A 19,862-nucleotide genomic window follows, 5' to 3' on the forward strand; every position below is an offset into this window, starting at 1 on the left:
GCTTTCAGTTTTACAGTCATGAGAGACTAGAGATAATCATAGAATTTCCTTTTCCAGTTCTTCCAAGCAGTGTTGCAGTGACCTTAAGGAAGTCATGCTTGGTTATGGTGCCTGGTATTATTAATATTTCATTCAGCACCTTTCTCCTCTTCCTTCTTTCATGTGTTATATGCATGTTCCCTTTCTTTCTTTCTTTCTTTCTTTCTTTCTTTCTTTCTTTCTTTCTTTCTCTCTTTCTTTCTTTTAAACAAGGTCTTGTTCTGCTGCCTTAAATTCACAGAAAGCTTTCTGCGTAAACATCCGGAGTACTGGGATTTCAGGCATGAGCACTGGTTCTGCTCAAGTGTCCCTGACGAGGCACTAGGATGAGTAACAGGACTGTCTAAGTCTTAACCTGGAGATGACGGAATGGAAAGGGTAATGCAGGGCTTTTGTCATGTCTGCATGCTGGGCTGACCAAGGAAAAGCCCATGTGCAGCTGTGTATGCTGTTTAAAATGCAGCGTGTGAAGATTCCTTGAAAGGATACTGGCAGGCCAGGGCATGGGTAGGTATACTCCTGAGAAATGCAGGAGGCCTGTTCCTTAAGAGAAACAGTGACGGCATCTGTTATTGGTAGTAAAATTCACACATCCCTGTAAGAGTCAGACTTTGAAAATTCTTGCTTCCACCGCGATGAGCTTTGAAACTCCCCAGCCTTTCTGCTGAGACTGTCACTGACTGGGCAAAGGTGACAAACTATCTGGCATCCGATCGATGTCATGTTGTAATACTAGGGACACTTGTTTCACTACGAGTACAACATTTTCCCAAAAATGTTTCCAAATGCCCTCTTGGGACGCAAACACGCAGAAGGATAAAGAGCCATTGAGACGTAAGATGAGTTGCAAGGAAAGTTTGCGGCTTTCGGGGAAGTAGCTTAATGTATGAGCATTTGCCTAGCATGCAGGAGACCCTGGGTTCAAACCCCACCTTAGAAAAACAAAAACACCATCTCCCTACTCCTCAAGTTTGAGGTAGGACAGAGCTAGAACAGCCACACTGATTAGTTCTTTGAATGCCTTTTCTTTCTAGGTAACTATTCCTGTGAGGCTGGACTTCTGGACAGAATCCTACATTTAACAACCAGAAACTCTCCCAGCAGCAGCACACACAGATGCCTGAGGAGCCCTAGCTGGTTACTTCGAGTCAGAAATTTGTACAAATATAAAACAATGCCACTTTCCTTGCTGAAACCTTGTTTTGGAAAATACATTTTTCATACAATTGGTCTTGATGGTAACATGTAATAGGTTTATTGTTCTGAAATAAATAACATTTGCATGTGTCTAAAGTTGATTTTTTTAAGGTTTTCTCTAGGTACTAGTGCTGCTGTCTGGAACTCTTCAAAGTTCTCTGGGATCCTTGATCACTTTTCTGAGTCACCAGGATCCGTGAGATGATGGTCTGGACTCTACCATGCTCCAGTGACATGCTGAGCTGCCCGCTGAGGTGCTGCATGAACTGTGGAGCTGCCACTTAAAGGAACATCTCCTCAGATGGATCCTTGAAGAGGCTGTTACAGTCCTCTTAGCCAGGGAGTGAGGCTCTGTCCTTGAGGTTCTTCCCAGTTTCTGAGTCCCTCAGACTTCCCTGTTGCTGTTAAAAAGCCTCCATGACCAAGGCAACTTAAAGGAATGGTTTATTTTGGCTCATGGTTCCCGAGGGATAAGAGCCTATCACCATCGTATCATGGAAGCGTGGCAGCAGGCAGGCATGGTGGCAGGGACACCTGAGGGTTCTTATCTTAAACCACAAGCAAGAAGCAGAACTCACAAGGAATCACACAAGTCTTATATTCTCAAAACCTGCCTCTGGTGACATAGCTTCTCCAGCAAGCTCATACCCTAAGCCTTGGAAACAGCGCCACCTCCTGGAGACTGGGCATTCGATTTGTGAGACTGTGAGGGACATTTCTCATTAGCACCAACACAGGCTCCTGCTGTGTCCCAACTTCGAACAACTGAGCGAGTCTTCCCACCTTTGGCCCTATTCTTTGTTTCATATGAATTTAAACATATTTTTTGTTGTTTCACAAGAAAATCTACAGTTCTTTCAGGAGCATACCGGGATCACATGAATACAACGTGCAGGCTTTCTCTGGAGGCTTTCTGTCCCACCCAGCGCCCCACGCCTGCGTACTGTCTTGCATCCTTCAGTGACGCTGCATATCTTCACAAGGGCCTCTGACTCTCTGGGTGAATCCACTCCTGGGCAGTCGACGACTCTGGTCTCAGTTGAGTGGACTCGTTTCTCAGTCTCGATTTTAATGCTTTCAGGTTGAAGCGCTTGAGGTTTTGTGTTTTTGGTCTTCTGGATCATCGAAAGTGCTGGAAATAAAGGTAATTGTCACGTCGTGTCATGCCATGCCATGTCATTTCATCCCTTAGCTTTCTTTGTTTGCTGACCAGTGTCTAGTTCTGGATGTCAGAGGATCAGGTAGTGATGGTGAAAGCACTTGATAGGTTTAGTTTCCTGGGTTCATGTTTGGCTGGACCTGATCAGATATTTTAGTGTTTACTAATAGAGCTATTTTACTCCTCGAATGACCCAGTAGCTAAAGAAGAAACCAGAAAATCCTCAAAGACATACCAGGTGGTTAACAGCTGAGTCCCACTGAGTGTTGAGGGGACAAATGAGCAGCCCGAGACCGCTCAGACATTGGCTGCTTCCAAACACAGGGTGCGAAGATGCTGACAGTTGAATACAACAGTGTCACTGCCTTGGTTCTGGAACACTGGGGTCTAAACAAGAAGACACTGGCTCTGTCCTGAACCTCATTCTGTTCCCTCCTGTGGAGCTTCAAGACATAGGTGGCCTCTCAGACACCACTACTGTTCCTTGTGGGAGGTTGGAAATCCCATCTTGAGGCTCAGGAACCTCATGGTAACCCAGCCTCAGTGGCCCATAGATGAGGGCAGGCAGGTATGTGTCAGCAGATCTCCGACTGTCCATGGTGGGGTCCCCAAGCACCTAAGGCTGCAGATGAGTTCTGGAAGGCAGGAGGAGGCCAGTATCCTTGTCTTGGCTCTCAAGTACTACATGCCTTGAGTTCTCCATATTCCTGGAGTCATCCAATCAGGTTTTCAGGAGAGGGCTGTGGTTACTTGTACTGGTACCCCAAAGCCAACTATTTGATCTCTGCCAGGTTAAGGACACAGGGACATCACATGGACAGCTGACACTTAGCTTAATTTACACTACAGATATTAACAGGTGCTCCATCGGTACCATTAAATGAATGTTCCCTAGTGCCTGTGGTTGCCACCCAAATACAGAGTCCATAGGACATAGGAGCCCCATGTAGAGGCAGAGGGTCTGAGAGCTCAGAGAACCTGAGCAAGGCAGATCATACCTACTACTCTGTTTCAGCAAAAACAAAACATGCAGCCCTTCCCATAGGCAGCCTCCACACCGTCTGGATGACAGACTCCAGCCTCTCTCTTATGTCTGGCTGACCGTTACTGGAGAGTCAACAGAGTTGGCACCCTCACATCGGGATGACTGGCAGCTGCTTGGTAAAGCCTCACTATCTCCCTTGACCTCGGAAGTATATTCTATGTCTCAGGGCAGACTGCCACAATAAACATCTAACTTGGTTCCACTGAATCTAGTCTTCTGGGGCTGCAACTGACCTGGTTCCAAGGGGTGACTCAGACAGGCCTGCTTCCAGTCTCCTCTGTGGCCTCAGTCAAAGAGCTGAGGCCTAGCCAATGAAACCGTGGATATTTAGTGACGGGGTCCTGGGGAGAGCCTTTCATGTGGTAGAATGTCAGTGGCAAGCTGGATCAGTGTGTTCGGTCTTTTGCCTATTCCCAGCAAGCTGAGAGAAAACACAAACTCCTCCCTGAAGTGCATGGCTCTGGGTGATCTGGCTGCTGGCTGGCCGCTGGCAACAGGTGCTCTAGGTGTTGTTCGCAATGGCTGTTCTTCCTTTCTCCACCCGAATCTGGTTCCTTCTGTCGCAGGCCCAACCTTTCCCTTGAGCGCTCACTGTCACTGGCTACCATTTCTCTGATGACTGAACGAAAGCTTCCTAAAGCCAGGACCTGTGCTTCACTTAGCACAGCACTGCTCTCACCAGGACTCAGATCACAGGGCAGGAGGGCACAAACGGGGGGTGAGTGGCGGGTTGGCTGGATCCTGTGCTGGTGGGAAGTTCCAAACAGATGACTAAGGGGTGGCTGGGTTGAGTTAATACTGGAATAACTGGGTAGTCAGGGTATCTGTTACAAATCCTGTGGAGGAAAGACCCCTACACACACACACACACACACACACACACACACACACACACACACACACACACACACCGCTTGCCTCTGTCCTATAGCACCTGTTACAGATCCTGTGGAGGAAAGACCCCTACACACACACACACACACACACACACACACACACACACACACACACACACCGCTTGCCTCTGTCCTATAGCACCTGTTACAGATCCTGTGGAGGAAAGACCCTACACACACACACACACACACACACACACACACACACACACACACCGCTTGCCTCTGTCCTATAGCACCTGCTTTTGTCTACCGAAGAGAATCATCCTAACCAGCACTTCCCCTTCCCCTTCATCCAGAGAGAGGAAAGTTGGCTTCCAGGCAATAATGGAAAGTATGTTTAATATCAAAAGCTGGTTCAAGTATCAGATAGTGACTATACTGGAGAGTGGCTTCTGGGACCTCCTCACCACCTGCCGTCCTGGAGTCCCTGGCGTTAATGCTGGAGATGGGGGTCCCAAGGTCTCCCTATGCCACTGGAGTCCTAGAAAGCCCTTCAGAGAAGCACAGAGGCCAGGCGGAAGCCTGTCCCCTTTCTGGAACCCTGCCTGGGCGGGCAGGACTCTGGGCCTGGGTGGCCTGGAGAGGACTGCGTGGCACCTGGCATCCTCTCGACGGTCTAGACATTGGACTTGGCGATGATCTTCTCCAGCAAGCTCATCATTCGCTCCTGAAGCTGCAGGCTCTGAACCTGCAGGATGTTCTGCTGGTCCAGCACGCGGCGCACCTCTCGGCATGTCTCCTCCATGGCACGACTCAGCCTGCGCTGCTCTTCCAGCATGGCCTCCAGCAGGCGCAGCTTCTTTTTCTGTAGGTGACAGCTCCTCATCTTGCGTTTCTTCACAGGGCGCTCCTCTGACCTGTCCGGGAGAGACAAGTGGGTCACAGGGACCGGAACATGGGAGCTGCCAGACCTTCCCGAACACCCCACTGGACACACGGGAGCCATATCTGTGAGAGAACAGCTATCTGGTGATAGCTAGTGCTGGCTTGAGGGAGGAGCAGGCAGTGCCAAACCCATCCACATCCCAGAGTGTGGACTATGTAGGTTCATGATTCTGACAGCACCCAGGCCCACTGAGCTGGTGACGGGTGCTCACAGGAAGAGAGCAGGGAGCAGCAAGGAGAAGATGCTGGACAGTGTGTGGTACTTGGTACTCTTAAGGGAAGGGAAGTCTGTAGCCCCCACTGGCCTATGGCAGATAAAGAAATGGGTTCAGAAGGAAGGTCTACCCTGAGCCCTCTGTCTCTAAGTATGCCTTTGGCAATGGGGATGCATCAGACATGCCATCTGGGCTCCTCCCCAGGAGATGCCCCTTGGGTGCTCTCTTCTCGCCTAAAAGCCCTTGCTGGACAGCAGGGAGCTGCCAAAACTTACAGACCCTAAGGCCTGTTCGGGTAACTGCCAGTATCGGGCTTGCACTCTGCATTCTGAGCAAAGTGGAAGATCAGCTAGTCTTGGGGACAGAGCCCCAGGCAGCTGTGCCTGGGAACTCTTGGCTTGGTAAGCCATGGGAACAATTGGCCATAAATCTCAGGCCTCTCTGCTAGTTTGGTCTGGCTTTAGTAAAGACAGATTTTTGTCTGGGCCCTTCGGTGAGAAATTCCCTCTAGAGGAGGGCTTTTTGGGTGAATTAAGCAGATGTTCCTAGCCCTAGGGACACTGGGTTCTGAGACCTCCACAGAGACACCTTTCCTACCTTATCTGCTGTCAAACGGGCTTGAAAGCCCATAACTCAAAGCCATGTTTACTAGTTTCTTCAACCGCCTGACTCCTCTTTTACCTTGGAAACCCATTTAAATATCCCTTAGAAGTGCCTGCTCTGGACTCCATGGTCCAAAGCTACAGGGTCTCCTACTTGTCCCCCACCTCAGAGGCTCTGTGAGTACCTTGCAGGCACAGGCACGTGGCTAACACAGGCCTGACATGTGAGGACGTTAATACAGGCCCAGTCACTGCTCAGGAGGTGCAGACCTACACCTCCGTGTTGTGAGGACCTGCTGCTGAGGAGGGGACCCAAGAAAGGGCCTATACTGGGATTTGGCAGGCAGGGAAGGCATGCTTGGGGCCTGGCCCTATGTCTTTCCTCCTTGAGCAATACTGATTGATCCCCATTTTATGGTGGGATTCAGGGGTCAGAGAGGTCAAAGAACTTTCCATGCAGGTAGGAGGTGATGGCGGCTTGGACAAGCCCCATCTATCCACTTGCACTAGAGCTCTCGCTGCACTGAGGCTGACCTGACCCTGAACCAGGCCACAGCTACGGTCCATTAGCCAGTCAGAGCAGAGGATGCCAGAGTGTGTCACTGTGCCAATATCAGCCCCTTGCTCTGGGCACTGGAGCTTTGGCCCCATTTGGGAATGGGGCAGGGGATGAAGATGCCAAGGTAGTGCTGGGTCAGGAGAGGGAGAGCGAACACACTACCTGAACTTAAGGGACAGTAAGCTGGAGGAGCTGTCGGAGCGATCGTCCTCGAAGCGGCCTTCATAGGAGCACTGGGTATACGGTAAGTACAGAGGGGTGGACTTAGCAGACGGCGACAGGGACGCCTCGGTCTGGGACGTGGAGGGCCCCGGCTGCTGGCCATCCGGCAGTTTGCCCTCACAGGACTCAGGGACCTTGGCCAGAATCCTATCAATGGCTAGGTAATAGGGCCAGTCCGGCGGGACGGACTCGCTATCTGTCATGCATTTTAATTTCCTGAAACGAAAGACACAAGAGCCAAGGTAAGAAACAGCAGGTGAAGCCTGTCCTGCCTGACCCTTGGGCAGAGTGGCATTCGAGGGGTCTAGGTCCCCAGAGGAGCTATGCTAACACAGGCGGGAGCCACTGTCAGCCAGCATGGTCTTACTCAGCAGAGTGAGCCAGGCTCTAGGGCCCCTGTGACACTGGACAGAAGGTAGAGGCTTTGGGACCTGTACAGCCTTTGTGTGTCAGAAAGAAAACCCAAGCATGAACAAGGATACCCATAAATGCTATGGGGTCTGGTTACTATGGTCTTGTTCTTCTGTGGGTTCTAAACTCACTGCCATGAACTGAGAGCTTTTTATGTAAGTGATCACCTTCAGTGATGAGTGTGTGTAAGATACTGACATAGCAGCACTTGTAGTCTACCGAGATGCTTCCAGGAGAGGGAACAGCAGTGCTACAGGAAAACAGTGCTCATAGTTCTGAGCCTGCATCTTGTACACACTATGATCTTGGACGGGTTCATTAACCTCTCTGAGCCTCCATGTTTTACATTCATAAGATGGGGATGAAAAAGCAAATCCTTTTTCACAAAGCTAAAGGGAAGATTTAATAAAATAATGTCCGGTAAATGGGGGTCCAGGCTCCAACATTGTTCTCAGCTGAACCTACCGGGATGATGTGTTAGTCCGTATCAATGTGATGCTGCTTCCACTCAAGCCCTGAGCCAAGCCTGACCTAGCACTCAAGCCCACAGCCTGCCCAGAGACTGTGGGGCTGGGTGGCCAGTGCCATCTGACATTGCCTCACACCCCAACCCTCCACAGTGCCAAAGTCGAAGGTCTAACCAGTGTGACCGGTGCCTTCAAGACCATGCCCTGTCTTCTCCAACAGAGGTCCTGTCTTACTAAGAGGATTGTCACATCCCTGTCCTTGGCCATCCCCTGAGAAGGGAGGGCTGGGAAGACTGGACACAGGCTGGTTGAATAGGTCTGCAGAGAAAGAGGCAGCACGGAAGCATTTTGGCCCTCAGGGCCACCTTGGGCCCATACAGGTTATTTGCGAAGGCTGCAAACTCTGAATCTGAAGGCGGAGAGCTGGCTGAATGAGCCCGCAACACAAGCATAGCCAATAATAAGGGGCTGCTGCCCAGGACAGACTGCAGCTAACCAAAGCAGAGGCTGGCCTTGGGGAGTAGCATCAAGGGTCTAGGGGGCTCCACCACGTGGTCTGGCTGCATCAGAAAGCAGAGGCAGGTCACACAGAACAGAGCAGAGTGCTCTGAATGAATAGCAGGCACCGTCAAGCCACCTGGGGACATAGGGAAGGTGAACTTTATTACCATAAGTGCCATGTCAGCCTTCTACTCAGGCTCTGCCTCTTTAGTGAACTGCTTTCTCTGCTCCACTTAAGCCCACTCCTTGGAGAAATGGGGATAATCTGTCTCCATGGGGGCCTCATGTGGTATTTCAACAAATCATGTTCCATGGAACCTACCCCTATTCTTATTTAAGTCAGAACCTTAATATATAAACAGCTTTTGTACAAAAAAGAAAAGACTTCTGTGAAGCTGGGAATGGATGAATAAAGAACTGGTCAGCTATGAGGAGCAATGGTCTGCACATGCCTCTTAAATTGTGAAGTGCTATAACTCCTACTCCTAGACGGCAGTGGCTGGCCTTTCCATGTACTCTCATCTCCTGGCTCACAACCACCTCTAGGAATGGAGACAGACTCTCTCCCCTAGGACTCTGAGGGAGGCTTTCAAGATAAATAAAGAATAATACAGCTAAACATTGTGAGCTACTGAGTCAAAGGGTACTAAGGAAGACAGGCAGTGGTGCCTCCCATGGCCCCTAGAAATCCTGTCTTTACCAAGCACTGGAGTAGGACTGTAGGGCATAAGGAAGCCAGGCAAGCCTCGGGTATGGTTGCTATCTTCATGTATTCACATCTGTTCCTGCAGGCCACAGACTTGGTCTCAACTCTCTCCTCATAAGACATTTAGCATCAGTCACAATAAATGACTGATGCCAGCAGCCTAAGCAGCTGCTGGAGCTGTGGGATTTTACTTTCAGGACAGCACTGGGGGTCAGAAATGAGCCCTGGACACGACAGGCTTGAGGCCCTCTCACTTCGTCCATGGCCCTCACAAGTCAAAACAGCAGTTAGAAATAAGAGTTTCAGTGGTAGAGCGCTTGCCTAGCAAGCGCAAGGCCCTGGGTTCGGTCCCCAGCTCCGAAAAAAAAAAAAAAAAAGAAAGAAAGAAATAGAGTTTCAGGGTCTCATGGTCTGTCTAAGGTCTTGCTGGGTCCTATCTCCCAGGGGCACAGGATTGATGGGCCAGGCAGGGGTTCCCCTCCCTTCCTTGGGGCATCTCTTTACTGATGAGGGCATGAGAGCACCTTTCTTCCATGGATTCTGGCTGGGGTCCTCACAGATATGCCTGCAAGGCAAGGTCTGAAGCAGCCTCCCCATCTGCCCAACTCACCAAATGAACCATTAGGACATCTGTGAGCCCCGATAGCACCTATCATGGGATCTGAATATGATCTTAGGTAGCCCCAGGCACAGACTGTCTAAACTACTGTTCTCCCTGGACTTCTACTGTGACACCTCCCCTCATAAGAGCCTCATGCACATAACCTTCACTTTATATTTTGACCTTCATCCCACCCACTACTTTCTCATGCCTCCAAAGTCCACAATCTCCAACCATCCATGGTCCTTGCCCTGTACTTGGCTCTCTCCAGGTAGGTCAGACCCACCACAGCTACTCCGTCCTGGATGCCAGAGATGCTCCAGGTACTGAACTTAGTATGGGGAGTCCCCAGCCTAGAGTTGTGTGCTGTCTGGGGAGCACCCCCCACCGAATCCTCTCTTACTAACCCTGGGCTGGGCTCACCTAGCTCTCATGTCTCAGAGTATCAGGGCCAGCCAGGCCTGGGAGTCAAACCTCCAGTTTCTGTACATGAAACAAGGAGCCCTATACCCTTTCCGACTCGGATACTCGTGGTAGGTGGGGTAGGCAGAGCCAAGCCCAATTGGTACCCTGTAGTCCCTGTTGAGGATGCGAGGTCATATGATCTGATGCTGCTTGTCTACCGCTGGGGCTTTGTGCAGGCAGGAGCGGGTCTAATGTCAGCCTTAGAGCCATCCTCGTGATGGTGCAGCTCCAGCCCTAGTCCCAGGAAGTTGAGCTGAGGACACTCCCAGCCTCGCCACTTGAGAGTTCATGATCAGTTTTTCACTTGCGGGCCTCAGTCTCCCCATCTTCCCAATGGAAGGGAGGCTGCACAAATGGTTTTGGAAGGCCGTCTTGCAAGTGGAGCTCTGACCTATACAGGTGGGATCACCTAGCTCAGATGACACACACCCTGCCCGCCTCAGAGCACAAAGTGGCGAAGAGTGGAACAACCCACCTGGACGCCCCCACAACCATCCGCATGCTCACCTGTACTGGAAGGTCATGTTGGTGATTTTGATTTTGATCTCCTCGCCTAGCCGGCGCTCCCCAGTCATCTCGAAGAGCTTGCTGGCCATCTTCTCATACACCTTGGCATTGCGCTTGGTCTGCTTGAGCTCATCGAAGAACTCCTCCCAGACCAGCATGAGGCCGCGCATCTCAGCATCTGTCCAGTTGCGGGCCCGCCGATGCTTCTCGGTCTGAGGAGACACAAGGTAGCCAGGCACTTCGGCTGCTGCCATGCTGGAGGCACCTGCGGGGTTAAGGAGGGCACTCAGGCAGGGCCTCAGGCCTGGCCAGCGCACCATGGGCGAGAGGCAGTGCACTTGTTCACTCGCTTGGCTTGCTCGAGGCGGCTCCACGCTCAAAATGGGGCCTACATCTGACAGGCAGGAATTTAGTTAAAAGCTTTTAAACGGGAAACGTCATTTTGATGTCATGTTTCCATAGCAACAGAGCAACTGCATAAGCTACAACAACAGAAACCTTTTAACTGAAAGCACAGGAATCAGGGCCGCACTGACGGGCCATCAATATTGCAGTGAGAGGCTGTACCCAAACCCACCGTGGCTCCCAGCCCTCCTCCCACCCTGCTGGCCCTCTAGGCCCCAGAAGAGACTTACACTGTGCTTGAGAGGCTCCTACATAGGGGATCCAGGCAGCAGTTCCCACCTCAGCCCCACCTGGTTCATATAGGTCCAAGGAGGCCCAAGGTGGGCAGTATGCCGAGACACAAGGCACAGAACCACAAGGGAGATGGAGCCCCCAGTACTGCCTTGGTGACTGTTAGTGTGGTCAGGTCCTTGCTGAGAGGTCACCCTCTTTTCAGAGGACCGTCAAGCTTTACCAACGGCGATCCTCATGGGGCCCTGCCTCTGCCTCATTGACTCTGCTTCTCTTGCTCTACTCACACAACATCCTGGGTGTGTCAGGTTGTATGGGTGCTGGGAAGCCAGGCAAGTGAGAGCTAGGCCTTGCCTAGCCATGAATGTTTGAAGGACACAGATGCTGGCCTTCATCATGGGAAGAAGCAGGAACATAGCCCTGACGGAAGAGGCAAACTGAGCTGAGCTGAGCTGAGGTGGCCCACCAGGGAAAAGTGGCAGCAGGGAGAGGGCAAATGTCAATGTCCTGAGCAGGGCACATTTCAGGGCTAGTCCTCAAGAGACAGAGCAGCATTGGGGTGGGGACAGGCAAAACATCAAGATGAGGGGTTAATATGCCCACAGGGATAGGCAGAGACCTCAGGCTGAGGGGCCAGCAGGAGTGTGGAATATAGAATCTGCAGAGGGAAAAGTTACCACAGGGCATAAAGAACTAACATCTGGAAGGTAAGTCCCAAATGAGACTACATGGGACCTAAGGCCCTCATGCTAGACTGGCTATGGTAGACACATGTTCTAGTTTGATCCTGGAATCTCTGGGTCCACTACACTCTATTGGTAGTCATACTGGTTCCCAAGTAACTAGGCTAAATCTGGTCAGCAGAGTAACAGTGATCATTGGCTTTCCCCTGCCTGATCAAAGACAGGAAGAACCCAGCCTGGAGAAAGCAGTGTCTCTGGGCTTCCTGTGTCCACTGTATGGAGCATAGTCAGTAACTTATTGGGTAGGAAGAGTGACCTGAGTCAAAATTAGAAATGAAAAGGCAGCTGAGGGCAGCCCCTGGAGGCCTTGTTGTGCCACTTCAGAGGTTCAGGTCAACGCCAGGCTTCCTATCTAAACCCTGGGAGTCACTTGGGGATTTCCTACTGATGAGCTATCATAGATACCCATGATTGTTCTATTTGTCCTAAGAGTACTCAGAAGGCCTGCAATACTCTTCTTACTGCCAAGCACACTACTGGCCTGCTGGTTCGCTGCTGCCCCCTAGTGCTGAGTGTGGGACCTGGGTCCGGTTCTCAGAGCTCCGTGACTAAAAAGTGCCTTCTTCCTCCAGGAAGCCCCCTGTTCTTTAGGCTCAAAAGATTGAACCTTGAGGAGCAGGGCAACTAGGAACCTGCCCTATTGCCTCCACAGACAGCATTTCCAGCTAACAGGGAAAGACAAGCTCCTGTATTTTAGTACAGAGATGAGGACACTGAGGCTGGAATCTATTGCTAAGGTCACACAGAGTCAGAGAGTGCTAGATCCAAAAGCTAGCAGCTTGAAACTAAGCATAACGACATATCCCTTTAATCCTAGTACTCAGGAGGCAGAGACAGGGCCAGCCTAGTACACATACTGAGTTCTTGGACCCCAGGTCATGCTTGGTTTCTTTCCCTGTTAGCTGGAGATGCTGTCTGTGGAGGCAATAGGGCAGGTTCCTAGTTGCCCTGCTCCTCAAGGATCAATCTTTTGAGCCTAAAGAACAGGGGGCTTTCTGGAGGAAGAAGGCACTTTCTAGGCACTGAGCTCTGAGAAACAGGCCCGAGCCCCACACTCAGCACTAGCGGGCAGCACTGGGTGACTATAAATGACTCAGCAAAATGCTGGCCACAGAGCCATAACCTCTTTAGGGATATGGGGAGGTTCTAGGTCCCCACCTGCCATCTCTTAGCCCTTTCCACAAATCTCCTTAGAGTCTCTGGAGAGTTCAAAGCCAGGCCAGTGGCTAGCTGTTGGTTGATGGATGTCACTGCCATTACTCGGTGTCCTGTAGTCAGATGGCTACAGAGATACCATCTACAGCAGTTGCTTGCCCAAGTTTCAGGAACTTGGGCATCAGAGCCAGTCTGGCAGGAGCTTCTCCACAACCATACACTTAGATTGACACCTAAATGGGGGTAAGATGGGCTCCCATCTCTTCTCAGGAATGTGGGTATCAGCAGCCCCAGGTACAAAGTGGCCTCTGTGGAGGCTCCTCCCAGCGCAGAGTCCTTGCCTGGCTTCCAAGGACAAGAATGAACAGGTGTCTGTCCAAGCCTCAGTTGCCCCTACCTAGGTTGGGACATGCTTCTCTATTCAGGGTAGAGTTCCATACCTTGACACAGCTGCATGGCCTGCTAGGAGCCTCAGTTGTCACAGGACGAGGAGGCAGGAGGCTGAGGACTAGGCCCCCAGTAGAACCTGAAGGGAAACGGGGCAGGTCAGCTTTAGCAAGTGTCTCTTAAAGGTCAGGCATACTAAATGGGGTCAAGACTGGTCTTGTTGTGAGCTGGTGAGACTGATGTAAGCTCTCTGGGTCCGGTTTCCCCTCTAAATAACGAGTCTGGGGCTAATCTGAAACTTGTATTTATGGAAACTGCTCAAGCTGCAAGAAACCAGGCCTGACCAGGATGATAACAGCCAAGCTCAGCCTATATGGATAGAGGCCAGAGTAGAAATGGCCAGTTTTAGTGAGATTCCAGGTAACTTTTGAGAGCAAGAGAGTAATTTAGGTGTTGAAGATGACAAAGGCCTGGAGGTATATGAAATGTAGGCACACATGGCAGTGGCCAAGTATAGCATTGACTAAGAGGTAGTAGGATCTGGGTCTAGAAGGCCTTGGGGCACTAACGAGTTGGAACTGCTCTGGGTAGTTAGTGGGGTGCAGTCTATCTCAGTGGTGGGTAGTGAGAGGGGTTATGACCTACCTTAGAATTGGCTCGTCATAGCAATTCTTGGGGTCTTGCAGCCTAGGCTGGGATGGAGGCCTAGACAGTTAGGTCATTTAGCTTGTATGTTAGAGATTGCTATCACATGTCGATAAGGAGTCCAGACTCTTAACCTTTGACTCTCTGCCTTTGTAAACAGCTCTTCCCACCCCAAATATGCCCCAAATGCCCACCCCAAGCTTGAAGTGAGGCAACCATTTCTTTCAGGACCACAACATGGAGGGAGATGAGACTTAGGTTTTTAGGGCCAAGGATGTGTGTGGATTCCAGGAAGGTCTCGGTGATTCTCAAGTGCCTGGGTCCTCTGCTCATCAGCCTTTGCTGGGCTTGCCAAGTAGGCCTTTCTGATTTGGCTGAGCTTTGTCACCTCATATGGAGGACCAGGTAGACAACTCCTGCCTTACAATGGAAACTTGACAGGCCTTCAGAAAGTGTTTCCCAAGCAGCCTTGTTCCTGCAGATTGGCAGATAAAGTATCTGCACTTCAGGATTAGCCTAGATACTAAAGAGGGGACCTGGTAAGATAGACAGTGTCATAGACAAAGTAAAGGGATTTGTAGCCTATAAGGACAGGGTAGATGTTGCAGACACAGCAGCCAACCTAGGACAAAGGCAGAAAGACCAGTTATGCTGAGGGTCAGAGGGGGTTCTGTGTGGATCAGGAGCATGACCAGAAAGGCAGAAGGGCTGGTGGAGGGCATGCAAAGATTCCAAGGACTGTGTGCCCTGTGTGAGGACAGCGCCTCCCCACCCCTCTAGGACCCTGGAGCAATGTGTGGAAGCTGAAACATCAAGGATCTTGCACAACAGGCTTAAAATGCCAATAGCCATGAGAACCTGGCACACCTTATCTCCCAGACAGGAAGACTACTTTAATAGGTCTGTGAATACTCCTAGGCCTGGTCCCAATTCCAGGCACACAGGCATTCCATACCTAGTGTTGCCTGATCTTTAGTGTCAAGATGGCTGCTGGTAATATCTTGCCTCACTGGAGATAAGCAGGATGCTCTCCTCAAATGCTAGAAAGGAGGTTCTCATAAGTAAAGCAAGCCTCAAACAGCAACAACGGGTAGTTTAATTGCTTCTTTAATTCAAATGTACAATATCTGCAATTTAAAAATTTTAAATATACATTTCATGTCAGTCCTTCCTCTTGGAAATGGACGGCCAGGTCTAGGCTGGGCTCCGGGGCATACCCATCACAGCCCTCCTAGTTCCCAGTGAAGCCCATGGCATACAGCAGCAAGGCCTGGACAGGAGCCCCCTAGAATGCAGGCAAATCTCTGCAGATAGGTGTCTGTCACCTTACACCCAGCTTGTGGCAGAGGGTGTTTCCGGACACTTGAGGGGAGCAGTTCCTTCGATGGCTCTAAAGTGTGACAAGCACACATGGAGGTGGCCCTGAACCTTCATGTCATCTTCAGTTGTCACACTGCTCGGCATTGGTTCTTCTTTCCTGGAGGCTCCAGACCCACTGAGGAACAGTTCTCTTCCAAACCGTGATATCCTGAGCCCCCACCCAGCCTCAGCAGCTCTCAGGGTCTTCTACTCCCACATACCAATCCCTGGAAGACAGCTTCGTGCCTGTCCTGGCAGCAGCCATGATCCTAGTGCTCACCGTTGAGGGAGGGAGGGAGGGAGGGAGGCAGGCAGGCAGTGGGGAAGGATGCTCACGAGAGGCAGGAGGAGACTAATTCTGCAGCCCTACAATGGGAGGCAGGACTCCTTGCCAGGTGGCTGTGAGCCAAGCTATTGCTGTATAAACCCTGTCCCATGAGCTGAAAGCAGAGCTGCCTCACTCACAGGAAGGTACTTCCTGCCAGGGAGGGCACCCGTTAGGGTCAGTGCCTTCCCTGGCACCGCAGTCTACAGGGCAGGAGGTGGTTCCACTCTAGTCCTTCCCTCCTGAAGGGTACATGTGCAGACAAAATGAGAGAATAGTAAAGGGCACTTGGCAGTGGCAAAGTCACCTAATGTCAAGGGGCCATCAGTGGGAGGGAGGCACATTTTGGAGAAGAAACATACTTAAGTGCATTGCCAAATAGTTCTACCCTGGTTTTACTAAAATCTTTCCTGATAATACCAGCAGGAAAACAGAAACAACATCCCACCTCCTACCCCCAAAACCTCACAGTCAAAATTACTTTTTTTTTTTTAAATAAAGTTTGGAAATCCATAGATTTTTGAGGAATTTGATAAAAAGTTTTAGTTCCTCCTACAGTTAGACAGGTGGGGCAATGTCTTCAGTGGGACTTTAATGACTATGGACTTTTAAAAATTGAGTCCCATTCTCAGATGCTAGACTCACAAAGCTGACTGTATGTGGCAGTTACAAGAAAAGTCTGCTTTCAGGAAGAATGGACAGGCATTTTTAGAGGTCTTGCATATGTCTTTGAGGTGTGTGTGTGTGTGTGTGTGTGTGTGTGTGTGTGTGCGCGTGCGTGTGTGCGTGTGTGCCTGTGCCCAGGTGCATCTCTAGGTTGCAGCACCCATGAGCAGACAACAGCTTTGTAGCAGAGGCTGTTCTTGTCCCATACTAAGAGTTATTTCTGACCACACTGAACAAGAGACCAACTAAACTGGAAGTCACTGATATAAACCCCAGGTGAATGGCTCTAGATTTTATATTCTGTTTTCTTATGAACATCTACCATGAGGAGTAATCGGTAATCAGGCCTGCAACATGCTCATCTCAGAGCTGTTGGACCAACTTTAGAGTGTGGCAGCAGCATTGTGAGAACTTTCATGTGGTCTCCAAGCACTTCTAGGAGGGATATCTAGGGTAACAAGTAGAAACCCTAAATCAGCAAAGGGGCATTGGTGACTTTCTTTCATTAAAATTCAGTAGCTTCCTTTAAGGTCCTCTTGAAAGACCTGATCCATGTCCACTGTTCCTGTTACCATGACACCAGGATGGGCTGGGCTGGCTTGCAGTGGCCTTTGCCAGGGCAGATAGGAATAGAATCAGGCCAAGTGTGAGGCTCCCCACAACCTGTGTACCTGTGTTTGGTAGGGAACCTTGCATCCCGGCAGCCTTTTAATCATCATGATGGGAAAACAGAAGGAAATTCTTAAGAAAGCAGTCCACAGACTGAAGCACAGTTAATTAGTCATAGGCTGCAAGCTCTTTCCTCCCGTGTAGCCTAGAAACAGCTCCAAATTACTCCTCTCCCCACTCTGCAGTCGATTGGTACAGACAGGACTGAGTGGGCAGCAGAGAGCCCGCTCAGTCACACAGCCAGCAGAGCTCCTGGACCAAGCCAGGGGACGAAGGCAGCCTGTGTCCAGGGCTCATTCTCATCAACATGTCCTGGCTACTCTGGGCTTGGGCCTTGGGAAGAGGCGGCTCTGACCAGCAGCACGGGAAGCTGTCTGAGGCCATAGGCTGACCTGATTTTGAACCTTCCCTTTGGTGCCTCATCTTGTCAGGCCGAGTCCTCCCTTGGCTCTGAAAGGCATAGGTCTGTACTGTAAGGGCTGACAGAAGGCAAGATGGGAAGGGGCAAAAGAGGCTCTGGTTCCATTCTTAATTGTTGCTAGGACATTGAGCTTTCCCTTGACCAAGAGAAACGGAGACAACCAACAAGCCATAGCTCAGAGACACCTTTGGGGTGATCGGGCTAGCATTCCTCAGGTCCCAACCATGCAGAAGATACAAAGGGACAGAGAGCATCCACAATGGTCAGCCGGTGTCTGGGCAGGCTACAGCCCAGGTCAGCCACGACCAGGGATGAGATTATTGAAATAGCCTCTTTGGGTCCAGCAGATGCTGTCTCTGCCCAGGCTGAGAGACTAGGAGAGTGCATCAACACTAGTGAGTAGACAGCTTGATAGTCATGCCTGGGGTAGGGGTGGGGGTCTGCCGCAGGGCAAGCCTCTCTTAATCCTAAGTGGAAGTCAGTCTCATAAGCTGGGCCACAAGCAGGATTCTCACATAGGGCAGTTAACACCAACACCACTCTGTGCTAGTCAAATGGAATGCATAAGAAAAAGGAGCCGTGTGAAGTGCAAGTGCCATAGGGTGTTGGGAGGGCTACATGAGGGACCTGCCCGACTAGACTGAGTAGCTACAGGAGAGAGAGTGGTGGCCAGAAGGCGCATCCACTTCCATAAACTTTGTCACATGCAGCACAGGCCTTGCCAAGTCACACACTTTACACGGGCATAGGAAGAGTTACATTAAAATTAATCTCTTTACTGATATAATTAAATTTTAACTCCTGAGAAGAAAACAGAGAAAGGGAAAATGATGCTGGACACCTGGCAGTCCCAGTTCCCAGCCCCCACACCATTCACTTTGTGTCCAGACACTGGTGTGGCAGGTACACCTGCTGGGTAAATGTGGGAGGGAGCTCTCCAGCCCAGTGGGACAGGGGGGCTCAGAACCATCTTACAAGAGCTCGGATTCTGTTCCACATACCAGGGCAGCTGCAACCTGGCAACTATGGCCAGGGCAACACTAAGAAAAAGACAAACACCTGGTCAACCTAGCACTGCCACCAGCTGCAGTGATGCCAGGACCCAGGACTCAGGCTCAACCCCAACATAGTGCATGTTCCCTGCATAGCTCTCATTGCAAAGCACTCCTGCCATTGCCTGGCTGTCCACTTGACACAAGTGGAAGCCTGCACGTCCAAGGCAGCCTTAGCAGAAGCTTGGTGCAGGCCCCTGGAGGCTGTAGCCACAGCAGTTGCCTCCTCTCAGCCTCTTGTTCCACAGGTACTACTCAGCAGGCGGTGACCTTGTGAACATTTTGCAAACAAGCAAGCAGCCTGTGGTATGGACTTCCTGGTGCTGCCACCACCTCAAACACAGACTGGAAAGCCCTGCGGTCGAATTCCTCCTCTATCTGGTGTCTGTAGAAGTCTGTGGCAACCAGGCAGAAAAGGTTCACATCCACCTGCTCCAGTTTGCCCATCCTGCTGATGACGTGTGGAAGGCTGGTAGAACAGTTAAGGGGGAATGATGGCAAGGGTGGGAAGACAGCCTCCCCAAGCGGTTCCCTCCCTAAGTCCACCAGGAAGACTGGGCAACCAAAATAGAGGGCAGCCTAGACCACATTAGCACAGCACCTGCTTGTAATCCTCTGCCAGCTACAGCTTGCTGTCTGCCCAGGAGAGTAGGGATGGGTAGGCCCAGGGGCCCAGAGGCCCAGGAAGTGGGAGCCCTGCAGTGCAGACAGGGTGCTGGTTCCCAGTGCTCTGCGCAACAGCACTTACCTGGGCTGTGCTCCCCACACAGTGTTAGTGGCTGGTGTTCCGCTCACACTGCTCCAGTGCAGGGAGGGCAGAGCTAGCACCCTGCCTGCAAGGCTTTCCCAGTACTTAGGGTGAGGCTGTACTGTCACCACCAAGACAACTTTGCTGGTCAGTAACTCCTGTTCTACTGTGGAGAAGGCTGCCAAAAGAGGAACTCCTGGCATCACTGTTAGGGCGGGAACTGCAGCTTTACTTACGGCTTTCCCCAGGAGGGTGACCGCAGTGTAAAGATGAGAGCTAATGAAAAGCAGCATTGAGAAAACCTCAGAGGGATAAAGCATGCCAGACGCTGGGGCAGCCGCAGGGCCAGCAGCGGCCTGAGCTGCCCTGCCTCCCTTTGGGCTCCTCTCTTCTCCCTCAGCAGTAGAACTCCTGCCACAAACCCACCCGTTGGCAGCCCTGGCTGGCAAATGGCTAGACCTTCTGTTTCATGTCCCCATCAGTGTTTTAGGGGAGGGTAAGCATCCCCTTGATACCTGTGGGGTTCTTTAGAGTTTAGGCTTCAAAACACTCAGTGGAACCTGAACTGGATGCTAA

The 19,862-nt window shown here is 51.0% G+C and overlaps 2 protein-coding genes across 12 annotated transcripts in view; both read right to left on the minus strand.

The window, feature by feature from the left end:
- Positions 1 to 1,220: 1,220 nt before the first annotated feature.
- On the minus strand, positions 1,221 to 19,453 carry Msantd1 (Myb/SANT DNA binding domain containing 1). 9 transcript variants are annotated; one of them, XR_015636779.1, is made up of 5 exons: positions 11,116 to 11,503; positions 10,481 to 10,745; positions 6,763 to 7,038; positions 3,674 to 5,196; positions 1,221 to 2,368 (listed from the first exon to the last, which is right to left on the minus strand). XR_015636779.1 is itself a non-coding variant. In XM_087584088.1 (5 exons), exons 2-5 carry the CDS (start codon positions 13,468 to 13,470, stop codon positions 4,956 to 4,958), a joined length of 798 nt encoding a protein of 265 aa, XP_087440214.1. In that variant the 5' UTR covers positions 13,471 to 13,540; positions 19,287 to 19,453; the 3' UTR covers positions 1,221 to 4,955. The 9 variants fall into 9 exon arrangements, 8 of the variants coding, with proteins under 8 accessions (XP_087440214.1, XP_087440220.1, XP_087440219.1 ...); XM_087584088.1 differs by lacking the exon at positions 11,116 to 11,503 and adding exons at positions 13,455 to 13,540; positions 19,287 to 19,453 and having other exon boundaries at positions 1,221 to 5,196; XM_087584094.1 differs by lacking the exon at positions 11,116 to 11,503 and adding exons at positions 13,455 to 13,540; positions 19,287 to 19,336 and having other exon boundaries at positions 1,221 to 5,196; positions 10,481 to 10,692.
- Positions 15,123 to 19,862, minus strand: part of Htt (huntingtin) — a 148,969-nt gene continuing 144,229 nt past the window's right edge. For 2 of the 3 annotated variants that reach the window (XM_087582725.1, XM_087582724.1), the window contains exon 66: positions 15,138 to 19,007. In XM_087582725.1, the coding sequence (XP_087438851.1) occupies positions 18,794 to 19,007 (214 nt within the window). In that variant the 3' untranslated portion in view covers positions 15,138 to 18,793. 3 annotated transcript variants of the gene reach the window in all.

The sequence above is a fragment of the Rattus norvegicus genome, chromosome 14 (assembly GCF_021556685.1).
Source record: "Rattus norvegicus strain SHRSP/BbbUtx chromosome 14, alternate assembly SHRSP_T2T, whole genome shotgun sequence".
Taxonomy (NCBI): Eukaryota; Metazoa; Chordata; class Mammalia; order Rodentia; family Muridae; genus Rattus; species Rattus norvegicus.

Excerpts from the sequence above, each read along its gene's own strand:
- Msantd1 (NM_001109089.1), bottom strand. The coding sequence starts at position 10,800 with ATGGTGCGCTGGCCAGGCCTGAGGCCCTGCCTGAGTGCCCTCCTTAAC. Across the intron at positions 7,039-10,480 it reads AACATGACCTTCCAGTACAG|GAAATTAAAATGCATGACAG; the intron begins GTGAGCATGCGG and ends CTTTCGTTTCAG. Across the intron at positions 5,197-6,762 it reads TTACTGTCCCTTAAGTTCAG|GTCAGAGGAGCGCCCTGTGA; the intron begins GTAGTGTGTTCG and ends TCTCCCGGACAG.